General features: G+C 44.9%; 2 protein-coding genes across 2 annotated transcripts; both read left to right on the top strand.

Moving 5' to 3' along the window:
• Positions 1-2587: 2587 nt before the first annotated feature.
• LOC142204262 (olfactory receptor 11A1-like) lies at positions 2588-3541 on the top strand. Its single transcript, XM_075275571.1, has one exon. The coding sequence runs from the start codon at positions 2588-2590 to the stop codon at positions 3539-3541; it is 954 nt and encodes a 317-aa protein (XP_075131672.1).
• Positions 3542-20844: 17303 nt separating this feature from the next.
• LOC142204261 (olfactory receptor 11L1-like) lies at positions 20845-21780 on the top strand. The gene has a single exon (XM_075275570.1). It carries the CDS (start codon positions 20845-20847, stop codon positions 21778-21780), a length of 936 nt encoding a protein of 311 aa, XP_075131671.1.
• Positions 21781-23168: the final 1388 nt, after the last annotated feature.

Genomic DNA, 23168 nt, shown 5'->3' with positions numbered 1-23168 from the left:
GGGTCCGTGTCGTTAGCTGTGTCAGCCTCCTGGTGTGTGTGAGGCGCCATCTTGAGAGAACGTGCGGGCGATTGTGAGGTCTTCCTTCTCAGGTATTTCTGCAAGTCCCCTTGGTTTTTCATGGCTCTTGGGGTGCCAGGGGCATCAGGGTTTCTTTCCTTACTTGGTTTGACCATTTTGTAGAGGAGACGCTAGAGTATGAGGCTGAATGTGGCTGTTATAGACGGAGCTCTCATTTCAAGCTGCCATCCGGCGCCGCGGTCAGACTCCGCCCCCCTCATATACTATAATTTAAGCCAATTTAAGCTGTGGTTTATGCTAAACTTGTTTGACATGAAACAAATCTTGGTCCTGAACCCAAAATTCAACACATTTTGGCCATCTCTAGCCATCTCTAGGACTGACTTTTTTTCCAACCAGTGTAGCCCCTTCGCTATTCTATTAGTTTATCTTCCATAGAAGTGCTGTAGCTCACTGTTTCACACTGTTCTCATAACTATCAGCACTGTTTGGACTATGTCTTATATATTACACTGTGAGATGGCTGAGCCTCGTGGAGGGTGCAGACTGGTATTAGGGTGGGAAAGGACAAACGTTGTGGCTCTTTCCATTCTGGTAATGGTAGTCTCAGCTGGTTGTTGTATAAGGCTAGTTTTGAAAAGTGGTATAACATTTTTTAAAAATATTTAATTTCAAAAATCATTTTTCATACCTAGGCATAAATGAACTTTAGAGGTTCATGTATGTATAATTGTTTAATTGAAATATGTTTATTTGTGTGTTTTTGTGATTTTTACAAGTACCACTTCCAGTATACAGAGGACTACTTTGAATTTGCAACTCTTTATACCAGGAAGTTTTTTTGTTGCAGTTTTGTGTATATTTCAATAAAGTCTTGTTGTTTTTTCTGGAGCATGTGCGTGTTTTTTTTAATACTTTATTAATGACAACTTTCCATTAAGGCTTTAATACAAATAAGAGATGGGCACCAGTGGGACATGACATCTAAAGTTATGGTCAGATAGCAATGCCCAGACCTCCTACATAGAATCTGTGTCAGCGCACTAAAGATGTTCTGGAACCACGGTAGGGAGCCTCCTGCTTGTGTGTTGGATTTGCCATCGGCTCAGGCCCTATCATGGATCAGGTGACATTTATTCCCAGGTTAGATATAATGTGGAATCGTTGTCTCTTCTGGGTTGTCCCTGCTCCCAGTTATACTTGGTTTAATCTCAGCTATGAAGAAGGGTCTCCTGAGATGTTCTCTCACGTCAGTTATTCCCAAAGAATTGAAGTGGATTGTGGTGAAGTGTATTTAGGAACTCGTCCATATCCAGGAAATAGAGGCATTGGTGTTGCAGGATTCCTTTGACCCTTCAAAAAGTGTTGCAATTTGGCAGCCCTTAATGAGTCTCCACTTTGATGCACCTTTCTCACACGAGGGACTCAAACCGCAGGGAGCGTCGGTGAGTTAGGAGTTAGCTTCTACCATACAAACATGCATCTCCAACACACACAAGGTGTTTCTTGTAGGTAGCCAATTTAGCTATCAGTACATTTTTGGCATGGGAGATCATATAAACTCCATACAATTGTTGCCCTTTTTTGGATTCAAATGATCCAGCCTCCAGGACACCTGTGCTTGAAGGCAAGAGTGCTAACCACTGAGCCATGTGCTGCCTGATTTTCTTTCTCTTCCTCTTCCTTCTTTTTCCTTTATGCTTTTCTTTGCTTTTAAGTTTCTATTCACTTTCTTATACCCCACCCTTCTGATTTTTGAGAGTTGTCCCCAACAACATTAGCATGGTGTAGTTGTTGGGTCTCCCTCTTGCCATTCTATGGAGATTCTTCGCAAGAAGTTTTCCCCAATGAGTCAATTATTTTCCCAAATTATTCTTCATTTGGATGTTTTTTTTAAAAAAAAATGACATCACATGAATTTTTAAACAAATATAAATCAAAGTAAAAAAAATAAAAAAAAAATTTAAATACCGGCAACATTAATATATGTCCTATATATAAAAATAATCTTACTTAAAAGAGAACAAAAATAATAAAAAAGTATTCTGAAAAAAAAACAACAAACTTGAAATTTAAATTTGTAATGTAAATTTCAAAGCCATTAAAAATTGTGTACAATGTATAATTCTGTCTTTCCAATTAGATATATGTTAATTCATTATCCAGCATCTTAGGGACATTATGTCTGACCAAGCCAAATATTGAATAATTACAATTCTCTTTGGGATTTCTTATTTTTTTCCTCTGTAATTTGAATTATCTTGAGAGTCTTCATTGGAGGAATGATTTCTAATGGTCTCTTCCTCGGGGACCACAGATTTTGTTATATATTGACTACACGAAATCCTAAGTCATCTTTACTTACAGCATATACCAATGTAACAAGGCATTTTTTCCCCAGACACTACAAAACACATATGCTAATGAGCTAAACCTCGGACACAGACACGGGTGTGATGGAGGAAATATAGATAAATAAGAAACTTCCAACGTGGGTAAAAAAAATAAAGAATCTATAACTCAATTTATCCTCATCACAACGATCTACAAGACTCATCATTGAGAGATGAAAGTGCATGAAGTCAACACTAGCGCTGTCTTTGAGTTTCTTATATTGGGATTCCCTGATCTTAATGATTATAAGACGACTTTCTTCTCCGTTATTCTGGTCATATATTGCATAATTATAGGTGAGAACCTCTTGATCATTTCACTGGTGTCCACAAGCCAACGTCTCCAGTCTCCAATGTATTTCTTCCTTGGACATTTGGCCCTGTCAGATATAATCCTTGTAACAAGTGTTGTCCCTAAGATGCTGGAGGTTATCATAAGGGAAGGGAGCACTATACCTTATGTTGGGTGTTTAAGCCAACTTTATTTATATGAGGGAACGGTAAGTGCTGAATGTTATTTGCTCATGGCCATGTCCTATGACCGGTACCTGGCCATCTGTAGACCTCTCCATTATATCTCGATGATGAGTGCCAAGCTTAGATACGGCCTGATTGTATCATCCTGGGTCTTCAGCTTTATGTTAATACTTATCACACTTCTCCTTGTATGTGACTTAGACTTCTGTGGGCAGAATGTTATTAACCATTTCTTTTGTGACTACGCCCCACTCTTAGAGATTTCTTGCTCAGATACCACGGTTCCTGACATTGAGATGATCGTTCTCTGCTTTCCAATACTGATTTTTCCTTTTATATTTGTTATCACGACTTATGTTTATATCTTTATCGCCATTTTTGGAATTTCTTCCTCATCAGGTCGGCATAAAACCTTCTCCACCTGTAGCTCTCACTTGATGGTGGTCTCTACCTATTATGGCTCCATGCTCACCATTTACATTGTCCCGTATAAAGGACATTCGATGACGGTGAACAAGTTTCTTTCCCTACTGTATATTATTCTGACCCCCCTCCTAAACCCTATGATATACAGTCTCAGGAACAAAGAGATTCAGTCTTCCGTGATGAAGTGTCTGATGGATTGTAGTAAGAGACAACTCATGGAGTAGATATGAGAGAATTGAAAACCTACAAAATTTACTTCTTAAATCAATAACAATGTTATCACAATCTCGCATATAATGTCTTGATCAAATCTTAGATCTTGCACAATAGAATTGAGGAGAGGTATCTTGCACATTGACAATTAAGTATAAATGGATGAAACAATTGTAACAGAGATGTGAAGTTCCAGAATGTCATCATATTCAGAGTCTGAAATAATAGGAACGGGATATCTCCATTTGGGACTGTGATGTCCACTCGAACTTCTGTGCCATCTGCTTGCATGCTGCAGTACAGAAGGCATGTTCAGTTTTGATTCTTTGCTTTGGGTTCTTCTTGTGTTATCTGAATACTATCCTATTCCCTCACCCTGGTAATTGATTTACCACCACGCCCGTCTCCTTTACCTTGATTTCCCTCTGCACCGCTAATGGTTAATGTTAGTCTTGCCTGTATGATTGACAGTGAATCTTCCTATCAGGTCTGGGGTGGGTTCTTCATTCCTATTTACTCACATTCACATTGGTGCTTGTTATTGCCTTGTGCGTGCTGGCATTTCTCTTGCTGTTGTTACTTGTATTATATTCTTGACCTTTGGCTTATCCTTTGACTATTCTCTTGGATTTTGATTCTGTACTGTGCTGCTGTTATTGGACCCTTGCCTAGCTGACCTCCCTTTGTTGTTGTTTGTCTTGTATGTGTTCCATGTTGTCACTTATACAGGAAGGGCCCATCGACCAGTTGTCACCTATTACTTAGGATTAGAGATGAGCGAACAGTGTTCTATCGAACTCATGTTCGATCGGATATTAGGCTGTTCGGCATGTTCGAATCGAATCGAACACTGCGTGGTAAAGTGCGCCATTACTCGATTCCCCTCCCACCTTCCCTGGCGCCTTTTTTGCTCCAATAACAGCGCAGGGTAGGTGGGACAGGAACTACGACACCGGTGACGTTGAAAAAAGTAGGCAAAACCCATTGGCTGCCGAATACACGTGACCTCTAATTTAAAAGAACAGCGCCGCCCAGGTTCGCGTCATTCTGAGCTTGCAATTCACCGAGGACGGAGGTTTCCGTCCAGCTAGCTAGGGCTTAGATTCTGGGTAGGCAGGGACAGGCTAGGATAGGAAGGAGAAGACAACCAACAGCTCTTGTAAGAGCTAAATTCCAGGGAGAAGCTTGTCAGTGTAACGTGGCACTGACGGGCTCAATCGCCGCAACCCAGCTTTCCCAGGATCCTGAATGGAATACACTGTCAGTGTATTCCCGTATACCCGATATATACCCCGATACCCGTTCCAACGGTGTGCCCCCCCACCTTCACCCCAGAAATACCCTGCAAGTCCCCTAGCAATAGAATTGGGGCTATATACACCCACAATTTTTACTACTGGTATACAGTGCCATTGTCTGACTGGGAATTCAAAGAATATATTGGGAATACAAATACCCTCATTTCTTGCTACTGCCATATAGTGCCAGTTTCTGACTGGTAATTCAAAGAATATATTGGGGTTACGTGCACCCACAATTTTTACTACTGGTATACAGTGCCATTGTCTGACTGGGAATTCAAAGAGTATATTGGGAATACAAATACCCTCATTTCTTGCTACTGCCATATAGTGCCAGTGTCTGACTGGGAATTCAAAGAATATATTGGGGTTACGTGCACCCACAATTTTTACTACTGGTATACAGTGCCATTGTCTGACTGGGAATTCAAAGAATATATTGGGGTTATAAATACCCTCATTTCTTGCTACTGCCATATAGTGCCAGTTTCTGACTGGTAATTCAAAGAATATATTGGGGTTACGTGCACCCACAATTTTTACTACTGGTATACAGTGCCATTGTCTGACTGGGAATTCAAAGAGTATATTGGGAATACAAATACCCTCATTTCTTGCTACTGCCATATAGTGCCAGTTTCTGACTGGGAATTCAAAGAATATATTGGGGTTACGTGCACCCCCAATTTTTACTACTGGTATACAGTGCCATTGTCTGACTGGGAATTCAAAGAATATATTGGGGTTATAAATACCCTCATTTCTTGCTACTGCCATATAGTGCCAGTTTCTGACTGGTAATTCAAAGAATATATTGGGGTTACGTGCACCCACAATTTTTACTACTGGTATACAGTGCCATTGTCTGACTGGGAATTCAAAGAGTATATTGGGAATACAAATACCCTCATTTCTTGCTACTGCCATATAGTGCCAGTTTCTGACTGGGAATTCAAAGAATATATTGGGGTTACGTGCACCCACAATTTTTACTACTGGTATACAGTGCCATTGTCTGACTGGGAATTCAAAGAATATATTGGGGTTATAAATACCCTCATTTCTTGCTACTGCCATATAGTGCCAGTTTCTGACTGGTAATTCAAAGAATATATTGGGGTTACGTGCACCCACAATTTTTACTACTGGTATACAGTGCCATTGTCTGACTGGGAATTCAAAGAGTATATTGGGAATACAAATACCCTCATTTCTTGCTACTGCCATATAGTGCCAGTTTCTGACTGGTAATTCAAAGAATATATTGGGGTTACGTGCACCCACAATTTTTACTACTGGTATACAGTGCCATTGTCTGACTGGGAATTCAAAGAGTATATTGGGAATACAAATACCCTCATTTCTTGCTACTGCCATATAGTGCCAGTTTCTGACTGGTAATTCAAAGAATATATTGGGGTTACGTGCACCCACAATTTTTACTACTGGTATACAGTGCCATTGTCTGACTGGGAATTCAAAGAGTATATTGGGAATACAAATACCCTCATTTCTTGCTACTGCCATATAGTGCCAGTTTCTGACTGGGAATTCAAAGAATATATTGGGGTTACGTGCACCCACAATTTTTACTACTGGTATACAGTGCCATTGTCTGACTGGGAATTCAAAGAATATATTGGGAATACAAATACCCTCATTTCTTGCTACTGCCATATAGTGCCAGTGTCTGACTGGTAATTCAAAGAATATATTGGGGTTACGTGCACCCACAATTTTTACTACTGGTATACAGTGCCATTGTCTGACTGGGAATTCAAAGAGTATATTGGGAATACAAATACCCTCATTTCTTGCTACTGCCATATAGTGCCAGTTTCTGACTGGGAATTCAAAGAATATATTGGGGTTACGTGCACCCCCAATTTTTACTACTGGTATACAGTGCCATTGTCTGACTGGGAATTCAAAGAATATATTGGGGTTATAAATACCCTCATTTCTTGCTACTGCCATATAGTGCCAGTTTCTGACTGGTAATTCAAAGAATATATTGGGGTTACGTGCACCCACAATTTTTACTACTGGTATACAGTGCCATTGTCTGACTGGGAATTCAAAGAGTATATTGGGAATACAAATACCCTCATTTCTTGCTACTGCCATATAGTGCCAGTTTCTGACTGGTAATTCAAAGAATATATTGGGGTTACGTGCACCCACAATTTTTACTACTGGTATACAGTGCCATTGTCTGACTGGGAATTCAAAGAGTATATTGGGAATACAAATACCCTCATTTCTTGCTACTGCCATATAGTGCCAGTTTCTGACTGGGAATTCAAAGAATATATTGGGGTTACGTGCACCCACAATTTTTACTACTGGTATACAGTGCCAATTTCTAACTAGGAATTCAAAATGCGCAAGGCTCCCGGAAAGGGACGTGGACGAGGCCGTGGGCGAGGTCGGGGGAATGGTTCTGGGGAGCAAGGTAGCAGTGAAGCCACAGGGCGTCCCGTGCCTACTCCTGTGGGGCAGCAAGCATTGCGCCACTCCACAGTGCCAGGGTTGCTTGCCACATTAACTAAACTGCAGGGTACAAACCTTAGTAGGCCCGAGAACCAGGAACAGGTCTTGCAATGGCTGTCAGAGAACGCTTACAGCACATTGTCCAGCAGCCAGTCAGACTCTGCCTCCTCTCCTCCTATTACCCAACAGTCTTGTCTTCCTTCCTCCCAAAATTCCGAAGCTTTACAGAACAATAACCCAAACTGTCCCTGCTCCCCAGAGCTGTTCTCCGCTCCTTTCATTGTCCCTCAACCTGCCTCTCCACGTCACGATTCCACGAACCTAACAGAGGAGCATCTGTGTCCAGATGCTCAAACACTAGAGTCTCCTCCATCTCCGTTCGATTTGGTGGTGGATGACCAGCAACCCACCCTCATCGACGATGATGTGACGCAGTTGCCGTCAGGGCATCCAGTTGACCGGCGCATTGTGCGGGAGGAGGAGATGAGACAGGAGTTGGAAGAGGAAGTGGTGGATGATGAGGACACTGACCCGACCTGGACAGGGGGGATGTCAAGCGGGGAAAGTAGTGTGGATGTTGAGGCAGGTGCAGCACCAAAAAGGGTAGCTAGAGGCAGAGGCAGAGGTCAGCAGCTTAGACGAAGCCAGGCCACACCCGGAATCTCCCAAGATGTTCCAGTTCGTACCCAGCCCCGAAAAACTCCCACCTCGAGGGCACGTTTCTCGAAGGTGTGGAGTTTTTTCAAGGAATGCGCCGAGGACAGATATAGTGTTGTCTGCACAATTTGCCTCTCGAAATTGATTAGGGGCTCTGAGAAGAGCAACCTGTCCACCACTTCAATGCGCCGTCATTTGGAATCCAAGCACTGGAATCAGTGGCAGGCAGCAACGGCAGGACAAAGGCCGCCTGCCGTTCACGCCACTGCCACTGCCTCTGCCTCTGCCTCTGCCACTGCCACTGCTGACTGTGCTGGCGATGCACTCCAGAGGACGAGCCAGGACACCACTTCATCTGCCTCCGCCACTTTGTTGACTTCTACCTCATCCTCCCCTGGTCCTGTCTTATCTCCTTCTCCTGCACCATCAAAGGCACCATCAGGCGTTTCTTTACAACAACCCACCATCTCTCAGACATTGGAGCGGCGGCAGAAATACACTGCTAACCACCCACACGCGCAAGCCTTGAACGCCAACATCGCTAAACTGCTGGCCCAGGAGATGTTGGCGTTCCGGCTTGTTGAAACTCCCGCCTTCCTGGACCTGATGGCAACTGCGGCACCTCGCTATGCCGTCCCTAGCCGTCACTACTTCTCCCGGTGTGCCGTCCCCGCCTTGCACCAGCACGTGTCACTCAACATCAGGCGGGCCCTTAGTTCCGCGCTTTGCACAAAGGTCCACTTGACCACCGACGCGTGGACAAGTGCATGCGGACAGGGACGCTACATTTCACTGACGGCACACTGGGTGAATGTAGTTGAGGCTGGGACTGCTTCCCAAACTGGCCCGGTGTACCTCGTCTCCCCGCCTAACATTCCTGGCAGGGACACGAGAAGAACACCCCCCTCCTCCTCCTCCTCTACCGCCTCCTCCTCCGCCACCGCCTCCTCCTCCGCCACCGCCTCCTCCTCCGCTGTTAGATTGACCCCAGCTACGAGTTGGAAACGTTGCAGCACTGGCGTTGGTAGACGTCAGCAGGCTGTGCTGAAGCTGATCAGCTTGGGGGACAGACAGCACACTGCCTCCGAGGTGAGGGATGCCCTCCTCGATGAGACGGCAATATGGTTTGAGCCGCTGCACCTGGGCCCAGGCATGGTCGTTTGTGATAACGGCCGGAACCTGGTAGCAGCTCTGGAGCTTGCCGGACTCCAACATGTTCCATGCCTGGCCCACGTCTTCAACCTAGTGGTGCAACGTTTCCTAAAGAGCTACCCCAATGTTCCAGAGCTACTGGTGAAAGTGCGGCGCATGTGCGCCCACTTTCGCAAGTCGACAGTAGCCGCTGCTAGCTTAAAATCTCTCCAGCAACGCCTGCATGTGCCACAACACCGGCTTTTGTGCGACGTCCCCACACGCTGGAACTCAACGTTTCAGATGTTGAATAGAGTGGTTGAGCAGCAGAGACCTTTGATGGAATACCAGCTACAAAACCCTAGGGTGCCACAAAGTCAGCTGCCTCAGTTTCACATCCATGAGTGGCCATGGATGAGAGACCTTTGTGACATCCTACGGGTCTTTGAGGAGTCCACAAGGAGGGTGAGCTCTGAGGATGCGATGGTGAGCCTTACAATCCCGCTCTTGTGTGTTCTGAGAGAATCCCTGATTGACATCAGGGATAACTCAGATCACACAGAGGAGTTAGGGATAGCATCCGATCCGTCACAGCTGGAGAGTAGGTCCACACATCTGTCCGCTTCACTGCGTTTAATGGAGGAGGAGGAGGAGGAGGAGGAGGAAGAAGAGTTGTCCGATGATGTGATGGTGATACAGGAGGCTTCCGGGCAACTTTGAATCGTCCCATTGTTGCAGCGCGGATGGGTAGACATGGAGGATGAGGAGGAAATGGAGATTGAACTTTCCGGTAGGGCCAGAGGAGTCATGCCAACTAACACTGTGGCAGACATGGCTGAGTTCATGTTGGGGTGCTTTACAACCGACAAGCGTATTGTCAAAATCATGGAGGACAACCAGTACTGGATCTTTGCTATCCTTGACCCCCGGTATAAAAACAACATCTCGTCTTTTATTCCGGTAGAGGGGAGGGCCAATCGCATCAATGCTTGCCACAGGCAATTGGTGCAGAATATGATGGAGATGTTTCCAGCATGTGACGTTGGCGGCAGGGAGGGCAGTTCCTCCAGTAGGCAACCAAGTTCTCACCGGTCCACACAAACGAGGGGCACACTGTCTAAGGTCTGGGACACCTTGATGGCACCCCCTCGCCAAAGTGCCGCCACGGAGGGTCCTAGTGTCACCAGGCGTGAGAAGTATAGGCGCATGTTGCGGGAATACCTTTCCGACCACAGCCCTGTCCTCTCCGACCCCTCTGCGCCCTACACGTATTGGGTGTCGAAGTTGGACCTGTGGCTTGAACTTGCCCTATATGCCTTGGAGGTGCTGTCCTGTCCTGCCGCCAGCGTCCTATCTGAGAGGGTGTTCAGTGCAGCCGGTGGCATCATCACTGACAAGCGCACCCGTCTGTCAGCTGAGAGTGCCGACCGGCTCACTTTGATAAAAATGAACCACCACTGGATAGAGCCTTCATTTTTGTGCCCACCTGTGTAAAGCACCCCAACATGAAACTCCATGTCTGTACTCAACCTCTCCAATTCCTCCGCATCCTCATACTCATCCACCATAAGCGTTGCACAATTCTGCTAATACTAGGCTCCCTCCAACATGATTTCCCCCAACTCTGCTGGTTAGAGGCTCCCTCCACCCTGATTTCCACCAACTCTGCTGGTTAGAGGCTCCCTCCACCCTGCTTTCCCACAACTCTGCTGGTTAGAGGCTCCTTCCACCATGAATTTGCCCAAACTGGGCTGTTTAGAGGCTCCCTCCACCATGAATTGGTCCAAACTGGGTTTTTTAGAGGCTCCCTCCACCATGAATTGGTCCAAACTGGGCTGGTTAGAGGCTCCCTCCACCATGAATTGGTCCAAACTGGGCTGGTTAGAGGCTCCCTCCACCATGAATTTGCCCAAACTGGGCTGTTTAGAGGCTCCCTCCACCATGAATTTGCCCAAATTGGGCTGGTTAGAGGCTCCCTCCACCATGAATTGGTCCAAACTGGGGTTTTTAGAGGCTCCCTCCACCATGAATTGGTCCAAACTTGGCTGTTTAGAGGCTCCCTCCACCATGAATTGGTCCAAACTGGGGTGGTTAGAGGCTCCCTCCACCATTAATTGGTCCAAACTGGGCTGGTTAGAGGCTCCCTCCACCATGAATTTCCCAAAACTTGGCTGTTTAGAGGCTCCCTCCACCATTAATTGGTCCAAACTGGGCTGGTTAGAGGCTCCCTCCACCATGAATTTGCCCAAACTGGGCTGTTTAGAGGCTCCCTCCACCATGAATTTGCCCAAACTGGGCTGGTTAGAGGCTCCCTCCACCATGAATTGGTCCAAACTGGGCTGATTAGAGGCTCCCTCCACCATGAATTTGCCCAAACTGGGCTGTTTAGAGGCTCCCTCCACCATGAATTTGCCCAAACTGGGCTGGTTAGAGGCTCCCTCCACCATGAATTGGTCCAAACGGGTTTTTAGAGGCTCCCTTCACCATGAATTGGTCCAAACTTGGCTGTTTAGAGGCTCCCTCCACCATGAATTGGTCCAAACTGGGGTGGTTAGAGGCTCCCTCCACCATGAATTTGCCCAAACTGGGCTGTTTAGAGGCTCCCTCCACCATGAATTGGTCCAAACTGGGTTTTTTAGAGGCTCCCTCCACCATGAATTGGTCCAAACTGGGCTGGTTAGAGGCTCCCTCCACCATGAATTGGTCCAAACTGGGGTGGTTAGAGGCTCCCTCCACCATTAATTGGTCCAAACTGGGCTGGTTAGAGGCTCCCTCCACCATTAATTGGTCCAAACTGGGCTGGTTAGAGGCTCCCTCCACCATGAATTTGCCCAAACTGGGCTGGTTAGAGGCTCCCTCCACCATGAATTGGTCCAAACTGGGGTTTTTAGAGGCTCCCTCCACCATGAATTGGTCCAAACGGGTTTTTAGAGGCTCCCTTCACCATGAATTGGTCCAAACTTGGCTGTTTAGAGGCTCCCTCCACCATGAATTGGTCCAAACTGGGGTGGTTAGAGGCTCCCTCCACCATGAATTTGCCCAAACTGGGCTGTTTAGAGGCTCCCTCCACCATGAATTGGTCCAAACTGGGTTTTTTAGAGGCTCCCTCCACCATGAATTGGTCCAAACTGGGCTGGTTAGAGGCTCCCTCCACCATTAATTGGTCCAAACTGGGCTGGTTAGAGGCTCCCTCCACCATTAATTGGTCCAAACTGGGCTGGTTAGAGGCTCCCTCCACCATGAATTTGCCCAAACTGGGCTGGTTAGAGGCTCCCTCCACCATGAATTGGTCCAAACTGGGGTTTTTAGAGGCTCCCTCCACCATGAATTGGTCCAAACGGGTTTTTAGAGGCTCCCTTCACCATGAATTGGTCCAAACTTGGCTGTTTAGAGGCTCCCTCCACCATGAATTGGTCCAAACTGGGGTGGTTAGAGGCTCCCTCCACCATGAATTTGCCCAAACTGGGCTGTTTAGAGGCTCCCTCCACCATGAATTGGTCCAAACTGGGTTTTTTAGAGGCTCCCTCCACCATGAATTGGTCCAAACTGGGCTGGTTAGAGGCTCCCTCCACCATGAATTGGTCCAAACTGGGGTGGTTAGAGGCTCCCTCCACCATTAATTGGTCCAAACTGGGCTGGTTAGAGGCTCCCTCCACCATTAATTGGTCCAAACTGGGCTGGTTAGAGGCTCCCTCCACCATGAATTTGCCCAAACTGGGCTGGTTAGAGGCTCCCTCCACCATGAATTGGTCCAAACTGGGGTTTTTAGAGGCTCCCTCCACCATGAATTGGTCCAAACGGGTTTTTAGAGGCTCCCTTCACCATGAATTGGTCCAAACTTGGCTGTTTAGAGGCTCCCTCCACCATGAATTGGTCCAAACTGGGGTGGTTAGAGGCTCCCTCCACCATGAATTTGCCCAAACTGGGCTGTTTAGAGGCTCCCTCCACCATGAATTGGTCCAAACTGGGTTTTTTAGAGGCTCCCTCCACCATGAATTGGTCCAAACTGGGCTGGTTAGAGGCTCCCTCCACCATGAATTGGTCCAAACTGGGGTGGTTAGAGGCTCCCTCCACCATGAATTGGTCCAAACTGGGCTGGTTAGAGGCTCCCTCCACCATTAATTGGTCCAAACTGGGCTGGTTAGAGGCTCCCTCCACCATGAATTTGCCCAAACTGGGCTGGTTAGAGGCTCCCTCCACCATGAATTGGTCCAAACTGGGGTTTTTAGAGGCTCCCTCCACCATGAATTGGTCCAAACGGGTTTTTAGAGGCTCCCTTCACCATGAATTGGTCCAAACTTGGCTGTTTAGAGGCTCCCTCCACCATGAATTGGTCCAAACTGGGGTGGTTAGAGGCTCCCTCCACCATGAATTTGCCCAAACTGGGCTGTTTAGAGGCTCCCTCCACCATGAATTGGTCCAAACTGGGTTTTTTAGAGGCTCCCTCCACCATGAATTGGTCCAAACTTGGCTGGTTAGAGGCTCCCTCCACCATGAATTGGTCCAAACTGGGGTGGTTAGAGGCTCCCTCCACCATTAATTGGTCCAAACTGGGCTGGTTAGAGGCTCCCTCCACCATTAATTGGTCCAAACTGGGCTGTTTAGAGGCTCCCTCCACCATGAATTTGCCCAAACTGGGCTGGTTAGAGGCTCCCTCCACCATGAATTGGTCCAAACTGGGGTTTTTAGAGGCTCCCTCCACCATGAATTGGTCCAAACTGGGGTTTTTAGAGGCTCCCTCCACCATGAATTGGTCCAAACTGGGGTTTTTAGAGGCTCCCTCCACCATGAATTTGCCCAAACTCTGCTGGTTAGAGGCTCAATCCACCCTGATTTTCAAAACAAATGTTGGTGCCAACCTCAACTTACTACAAGGGCCAAATTCACTGCTGGTGACAAGCTCTCCTCACTGCAAGTGCCAAATACACATGTTTCAAGGTGTTTTCCTACTGTCAGAGAGGTGGTATTGAGTGTGTAAAGTGTGTAGTTGTTAGGCTGTGATGTTGGGGTAATAGAGGGTCTTTGGTGTGTTAGATGCCCCCAGACATGCTTCCCCTGCTGTCCCAGTGTCATTCCAGAGGTGTTGGCATCATTTCCTGGGGTGTCATAGTGGACTTGGTGACCCTCCAGACACGGATTTGGGTTTCCCCCTTAACGAGTATCTGTTCCCCATAGACTATAATGGGGTTCGAAACCCGTTCGAACACACGAACATTGAGCGGCTGTTCGAATCGAATTTCGAACCTCGAACATTTTAGTGTTCGCTCATCTCTACTTAGGATAGGACCAGCAAGCAGGAAGGGACAGCGGGGGGTTTCAGCTTAGGGCTCACTATGTCTTGTGCCCTTCCCCCAGGGTTAACCACCAGCTACTGGGGAATTGCTGGTCTAGCAATTCCCTTACAGGGACTTTGGCATTTGGTTCCAGTTGATGGGTCTGAAGGACATATATGACACCACTTGGTTCTGAAACCAGAAGACTCCTATCAGGGGGAGTCATATGGTTATTGACTGTGCATGATATGTCTTAAGCATCAATATCTATATAATGTTTTGTGAGATATAACATATAATATATTTATAGAAAATGAGCAAAATAATTTATTGCATTAGATATTGAATACCCAAATCCACCTTATGGGCTGGCCAGAAGGTAAAGAAATAAATATGGAAATTAAATCTTTGTATCTATCTGGGGAGAGTTTGGGTCGTGCCAGAGAATGTAATGTTATGGATACATATTGCAATATTTATAGACATTAGTATGGAACCAACCATTGACACTGTCCAGGTTCTCCATAGTTTAAAATAATCTATTAATGTTTTGTTTTTATCTTCAGATTGTCACATTTTTTACATAACATTGTCATTCCTGCGACAGCCATTTGTAATTTTAAGAATTCAAAAAGCCATAACTTTTTTTAAAAAATTACATTCATACATCTGTATTAGAGCTTATTTTTTGTGTAGAGCGAGTTATATTTCCAATGACAAAAAGTAATATTCCATGGGGGCCACACGGTGGCTCAGTGGTTAGCAGTGCAGCCTTGCAGCGCTGGAGTGCTGGTGTTCAAATCCCGCCAAGGGCAAAAAACCATCTGCAAGGAGTTTGTATGTTCGCCCCGTGTTTGCATGGATTTCCATCCCATATTCCAAAGACATACTGACAGGAGAAAAATGTACATTGTGAGCTCTATGTGGGGCTGTATATGGGGCTCACAATCTACATAAAAAAAGTAATATTCCATACAATGTGCTGGGTCTCTGGACAAAAGAAAAAAGATTATTGGGGTGTAAATGAAGAAAAAACTGTTTTTACAATGTTCACAAAGTGTTAAAAGTTACTCCGTGCTTTATTTTGATGTTAAACACAATAATTAGAGATGAGCGAGTAGTGTTTGATCGAGTACTACTAGCTGTTCGAAGTTAAGATTCGATGCAGAACCAGTGTTGATTGGCAGAATGCTATACATTGCCAATCAACGCTGGTTCTTCTCCTACCTTTAGAAGTCTTCTCCCTGCGCATCTTCCCCGCGTCCTCTTCCGGCTCTGAATTCACTCTGCCAGGCATCCGGCCTGGGCAGAGCCAACTGCACATGTCCGCTTGTAGTGCGGGCATGCGCAGTCGGCTCTACCCAGGCCCGATGCCTAGCAGAGTGAATTCAAGGCCGGAAGAGGACACGGGGACGCTGCGCAGGGAGAAGAATCCAGCCTGACCCTCACTCATGGACTTGGTAAGTAGAATTTGATCAAATGTTGCGTACCCCTGAAACAAGCATTTCCCCCATAGACTATAATGGGGTTCAAAACCCGTTCGAACAGTCAAACAGTGAGCGGCTGTTCGAATCGGAGTTTGAACCCCGAACATTTTAGTGTTCACTCATCTCTAATTATATTCACGGCCAGACCTCTGATACTTTCGACATAACCGAAATGTTTTACTAAAGAAAAAAAACAAAATAACCAGATGACTTTATTACATCCATGTGGCAAGGCATGGAGAAAGAGTTTTCCTTACTATTGTTGAGCGAATAGTATTCAAATCCAAAAGTCAAATACCTCCGCTCCCATAGGAATGCATGGGAGCGGCCGATCGCGAAGGGGTTAAGAGCCGGCTGGCTTCAATGCATTCCTATGGGAGCGGAGGTATTCGAAATTAGGATTCAAATACTATTCACTCAACACTATTCCTTACCATAGATACCATAACTTCCATTTTTTTGGGCCTGTACTTTTTTGTTCCCCAGTATAAGGGTTAATGACTAGAATAGGTATACATAAAGAAATCAGACACAGTTACTACAACAAAAATATGAGAGCTGGTCATTCAATAAATCTGTAACACAGCTTTCTAGAGAGTACAAAAAAACCTCCATCATCAGAGAGTGTTCTATAGAGAGGCCCTGCCCATGTTTGGGACTAGCATAGGGATAGTGTGTATCTTATGCTGGATAAAAAGTGGGGAAATGCATTCAGAGTCTAGGAGTGGCTGGAAGACGCACTTAGGGTAAGGGAGTTTATGTATGTAGACCATGGGTGCCATATTTTGAAAAAATTCTCAAAAACTCCTGTGTTCTGAATATTTGCATCCCTATTAGATATTATTAATTGTATTTCCTATTTCTTTGCTCCACCTCTATTCCGTGCCCTAAATTGGTGGTGCAAATAACCTTGAAATCACACTGGATGAGGTCAATAGAAAGCCAGAAGCTCCATAAGAGCAGAGACATGTTCACTACATTGTAGGTTCCGTCTACAAACAACCATTTACTGTCACATATGGGAATCTCTTCTCTCACCTGTTATTCCCTATAGAGGGTACAATATACAGATGTACAGTAACTTCATCTGCTTGTTAGTGATACATTGATCAACAAATGAGAGATTAGAGGGCTGGGAGTGACCTGAGGGATTCATTACTGGGAACTGGGATAGACGTTATTGTCTCCTTCTGCAAATAATAACACGGCATCCTGAGCTTAACCCACCAGAATACTAGAAGTCAAATTCATTGTTTTTTCCATGACTGTAAGTTTCCAAAGTAATGTGGAAGCAAAGAGATCAAATTGTGTCCAACTCTCCTGCCCAATGGGTATCAGGTGTGATTGTGCCGGCTGGATATATCGCTACACTTCTATATACTTAATAATAAATACATATAATAATAATAATAATAATAATAATAATAATAATAATAATAATAATAATATACACTGCGCCCCCACATTACAGGACACTCAATAATCCCCCACATTCCCTATACCATCTCTCAGCTGCTGCTTCTCATATTCTATACTGCATGACCCAAAGCGATTTCTCCTCTACTACAATACACAGCAGAGATACCTGGGAATAGAACTACAGAACCAGAGAAGTAGGAGAAGTAGAACCAAGTTTAGTCACATAGAAGTAATGGCAGGAAGATCAATAATAGAAATCTCATATAGGAATGAAGGAGAATATCTAGTCTGAGTGAGCCTACAGCAATACTGACTGACAAAGGACTGTTAACCCTTCCATTGACAACAATCTGTTTTGCAATAGAGCAATTCCATCTGTGACTGTCCAAACAATGTTTTATGTTGTTTTGACTGAAAAATCAGTCCCGGTATTGAAGAATAATTCTTAGGGTTTTTTTGGGGGGGAGGAGAAAAGGTATATTAATTTAATGTTTAATACATACCAACTGCCATCTTAATAGATACATCTTGTGCTAATCTACAAAATCTGTTAAGAGCTTTTTAAGTAGTTATGCCTCTGTACAAATCACTGGTACGGCCACACTTACAATATTGCACACAATTTTGAGCCCAAGAAAGACATAAGTGAACTTGAAAAATTGCAAACACAGGCAACCAAAATGATTAGGGGAATGGGTGGACTGGAGGACAATGATAGAGTAACAAATTTGGGGTTATTCAGTTTAGAGAAAAGACGTCTACGGGGAGATCTAATAACAATGTACAAATACATGAAGGGACAATACAAAGAACTTTCTAAGGATCTTGTTACTCCTAGGCCAGTGACAGTGACAAGGGGACGTCCTCTACACCTAGGCCAGTGACAAGGGGACATCCTCTACACCTAGACCAGTGACAGTGACAAGGGGACGTCCTCTACACCTAGACCAGTGACAGTGACAAGGGGACGTCCTCTACACCTAGACCGGTGACAAGGGGACGTCCTCTACACCTAGACCAGTGACAAGGGGACATCCTCTACACCTAGACCGGTGACAGTGACAAGGGGACGTCCTCTACACCTAGGCCAGTGACAAGGGGACGTCCTCTACACCTAGGCCAGTGACAAGGGGACGTCCTCTACACCTAGACCAGTGACAGTGACAAGGGGATGTCCTCTACACCTAGATCAGTGATAGTGACAAGGGGACATCCTCTACACCTAGACCAGTGACAGTGACAAGGGGACGTCCTCTACACCTAGACCAGTGACAGTGACAATGGGACATCCTCTACACCTAGGCCAGTGGCAGTGACAAGGGGATGTCCTCTACACCTAGATCAGTGATAGTGACAAGGGGACGTCCTCTACACCTACACCAGTGACAGTGACAAGGGGACGTCCTCTACACCTAGATCAGTGATAGTGACAAGGGGACGTCCTCTACACCTAGACCAGTGACAGTGACAAGGGGATGTCCTCTACACCTAGATCAGTGATAGTGACAAGGGGACGTCCTCTACACCTACACCAGTGACAGTGACAAGGGGACGTCCTCTACACCTAGATCAGTGATAGTGACAAGGGGATGTCCTCTACACCTAGATCAGTGATAGTGACAAGGGGATGTCCTCTACACCTCAGGGACCTGGAGCAGTTTGCCAAAGAAGAATGGTCTAAAATTCCAGCAGAGCCTTGTAAGAAACTCATTGCTGGTTAGCGGAAGCGGTTGTGCGCAGTTATTGTGTCTAAAGGTTGTGCGACCAAGTATTAGGCTGAGGGGGCCAATACTTCGGTCCGCACCATTTTTGGAGTTTTGTGTAAAATGATCAATGATTTGACTTTTTTTTTCATTCTCTTTTGTGTTTTTTTTTTTCATTGCAAGCAAAATAAATGAAGATATTACCAAAGAGTTTGTGCTTGTAATCATTATCTCGAAGACAACGAGTATTATCTGACAGAATTGCAGAGGGCCAATACTTTTGGCCAACACTGTATTTCCCTTATTGGTCATAGTACGGCGGTTAAAATTACCCTTCTTCCCAAGCTTCTATATTTCTTTGAGACTCCTCCTGTCACTGTTCCCTGCTCTGAACTTTGATCCCTTCAGAAGGCCGTCTTTCATTTTATATGGAATAGGAAGCGTCACCACATCCCCCGCTCTGTTATGTTTTTTTGTTTTGTTTTTTTTTTACATGTAGATTGTAGGCCCACACAGAGCTCACCATGTACATTTTTCCCTATCAGTATGTCTTTGGAATATGGGATGGAAATCCATGCAAACACGGGGAGAACATACAAACTTGTTGCAGATGTTTTTTTGTCCTTGGTGGGATTTGAACACCAGGACTCCAGCGCTGCAAGGCTGCAGTGCTAACCATTGAGCCACCGTGTGGCTCAGGCTCCCCCTGTTATGTTGGCAGGCAAGGCTGAGGGCGGTCTCGGGGTCCCACATCTTCTACATTATTACTGGGCTACCCACTTGCGCTGTATACCATTCTGGGCCGCCCCTTGTGTATTTATTAGAATATTTTCTTGAAAAATGTAATAAATATTACATTTTAAAAAAGAAAAGAATGTCAAGGAGGAAAGACATCATTAATGATCTTAAAGAAGAAATAGCTGCTGCTTATCAGTCTGGGAATGAGTATAGGTCTGCCATTATACAGTAAGAAACATTCAATACAGTAGACCGGCAGTACAACGATGCTGAGCGTTTTAAGAGAACGTGCAGAAAAAAAAAGTCGACAAACCTCGATGAAAATCAGCAACATTGTACAGAAGAGTGGCCAATATTCTCTAAGAGACCGATAAAGTTATCCAGAAGATAATGACATGATGGATTCTATCGCCTGATGTTGTTATTGCCTCATATATGAGATTATTATGACGGTCTATCATCCTGCCATATCTCATAAGTAGCTTAACAGTGATGTGTCCAATAATTCTCAATCATTGTCTTGTAAAGTTGTTGAAAGGAGACAAATCAGACAAAGGTAACAACATCAACACTCCTTACGGGTCACTGCTTGGCGGCCAGATTGAGACCACATAGACGATGTCCACAAAGGTCATAAGGAGTTACGTTTTTTTGGAATCACCAGAAGTTACAATATTTGATAATTACAGCTATGGAATTGAAGGGAATCTTTCTTTTTAACATGACTCTTACACTTAACTAGATTTTACTTAATTAAATAACTGGATTTTTTTAAAGTCATTATTACTTACACATTATTAGATCTATAAATGTATCTCTGTGATTGCTCCCACCAGAGACCATTACTGAGATCTCTCCGGCCTTGTTACCACAATCTCTGTAATATTTCATCTATAAAAGCTACAACAAGTAATATCCTGATGTCCTGAGTGTTACATGGACAAGAAGACGTCATGTAGCTGTGTGATCCAAAGAAGAATCCAGATTGTCCTCCTCAGCCTCACTATGTAATGTATATGATGTGAATAAGGAGAATGATCCAAATAACCCAATCTCTGCTTAAACACTCCAGATATCTACAGAGTTATCTCTTATGATTCAACTCTCAGAAGATGCAATACAACAATTCCAACACCGTGACTGAGATTTTGCTTTTAGGATTTCAGAATTTACAAAGTTTCAAGACTTATTTCTTCCTCCTGCTGCTGCTCATCTTCTGTGTGACTCTATGTGGAAACCTCCTGATCATCCTGGTGGTGTCCTACAGCAGATCCCTCCACTCTCCCATGTACTTCTTCCTCACACAACTCTCTGCTTTAGACATTTTGCTCAGTACAATCATCATACCCCTCATACTCCATGTTGTTCTGTATGATGGGAGTTCTGTATCTTTTATTGGCTGTTTGATACAATTTTATTTCTTTTCAGCCTCAGAAACAATGGAAAGTCTTCTCCTGAGTGTGATGTCCTATGACCGGTATCAGGCCATCTGTCACCCTCTACATTACACCTTGGTCATGGACCTCACATTCTGTATAAAGTCTGTTCTCTTGTGTTGGGGGATGATATTTGCTGTTATTTTGACTCTTTCAGTATCTATAAGTTCTCTGCAGTTCTGTGGACCGAACACCATTGACCATTACTTCTGTGATTTAGATCCTTTACTTGAACTTTCCTGCTCAGACACTTTCTTCATAAAACTAATAGACATGATAATGGCCGTTCCATTTGCAGTTTCTCCATTTACTGTCATTGTGGTGTCCTATGTGTATATAATCCTCACTATACTGAAGATCCCATCTGTAACTGGGAGACAGAAGACCTTCTCCACCTGCAGCTCTCACCTGGCCGTGGTCTCCTTATATTATGGGTCACTTCTCACTATCTATTTATTTCCAAATACGCGCAATGCAAAGAAAATCCTGTCCATGCTCTACACTGTAGTAACTCCTCTGCTCAATCCCATCATCTACAGTCTGAGTAATAGAGATATAAGGAAAGCCTTTATAAAGATCAAGAGCAAAGTGTCTTTTTTTCTATTAAATTAGTGTCCATCTTGGTCTTACATAAATACACTTGTTTTGTGTCTACTAGTTGATGAGCTGTAGAGTTGAGGAGATTCATTAGAATAATAGATGAGATAATGCTTTCATCATCATTGAAAAACCTTGTGTTCCTGCGCACAGAATCATTACCTACCACTGACTATTGACTTTGGGGCTGTCAGCTGGTGCCAGGTGACACATGAGACAAATTGCCATTTATTTGGTTTTGTTACAAATCAAACAATTTGGAGTATTTGGGTTGAATGAGTTGATTTGCTCAACTCTAACAAACAGAAGGACAGCATGAATCAGACCCCAGAATGCCCCCTCCCCCACCCCCACATGTTAGCTAACACCTAGGGTCAGTTCACCCTGAGTTTGTTGGTGAGGATTTTGACACTGAATCGGCCTCCAAATCAGCCTCCAAAAAAAGTCTCCCAACTCTACACAACTCAGTACACACCATCACACATCAGTGGATTAGATTCACCGCTCAGCACACAGCATCACTATCAGGAAATTAGATATACAGCTCAGCACACACTATCACAAAACAGAGGGTTAGATATACAGCTCAGCACACATAAAGGATTGGATACACAGCTCAGAACACATTATCACACATCAGAGGATTATATACACAGCTCAGCACATACTGTTAGGACAGTTCAGCAGCTGCGGCCAAGGGGACGGGTCGCAGTCTGCTCTTCGGTTGTTGTGTTTTGCCGGCTGTAACATTTCCCTACTTGATGCAGACCTGCTTAGCAGGGGTTAACTTCCCTTGCAGCAGTGGGGCGTGGCTGGTTGTCTGACTGACTAGGGTGTCAGCCAATGTGCACCTGGCGTGGGCAGCTGGGCTGGTTGGTTGGGACCGCCATTTCCCTATTTAAGGGACCTGGTAACTTCGCCCGCTGCCCTAGTCTCATTCCAGATCCTCATTTTTGTTGTGTGTGAATGGGTTCCAGTATGATTACTGTTTATCTGGACTTAGCTAGAATCTACCCCTGAGACAGAATCACACAGTTAGTTGGGCAGTAGTTTGCCTTGTTCTGGTTGCACTGGTAGCACACACTGTGTCCTGGTCTCTGTCTAGCTCAGTGGCTCTGACTAGACTGTCTTGCTCTGAGCTGCACAGGCCTCCTCTGTGATATAACAGAGCACACCCGGTTGGTGTAGTGATCTGGCAGTGACACTAACTGCCAGACCTTGTTCACACTAGGGTGTTCCTGCGGTTCAGAGCCCAGTTAGGTTCCACAGGGTTTTTGTTTATTAGTTTTTTTTAATAACCCTGCTGACCATAACACACACCATCACACATAAATGATTAGATACTGTCACGACCTGAAGACTTGTATAAAAAATGTGTGTGTTTCTGGTGGGGATTGGATCTG

Source organism: Leptodactylus fuscus, chromosome 5 (assembly GCF_031893055.1).
Source record: "Leptodactylus fuscus isolate aLepFus1 chromosome 5, aLepFus1.hap2, whole genome shotgun sequence".
NCBI lineage: Eukaryota > Metazoa > Chordata > Amphibia > Anura > Leptodactylidae > Leptodactylus > Leptodactylus fuscus.
Note: the sequence above shows the minus strand (reverse complement) of the source record. Positions and strands in the feature narration are given on the sequence as shown.

What these genes read in the sequence shown, in the direction of transcription:
- LOC142204261 (XM_075275570.1), top strand. Translation starts at nt 20,845, where the DNA reads ATGCAATACAACAATTCCAACACCGTGACTGAGATTTTGCTTTTAGGA.
- LOC142204262 (XM_075275571.1), top strand. Translation starts at nt 2,588, where the DNA reads ATGAAAGTGCATGAAGTCAACACTAGCGCTGTCTTTGAGTTTCTTATA.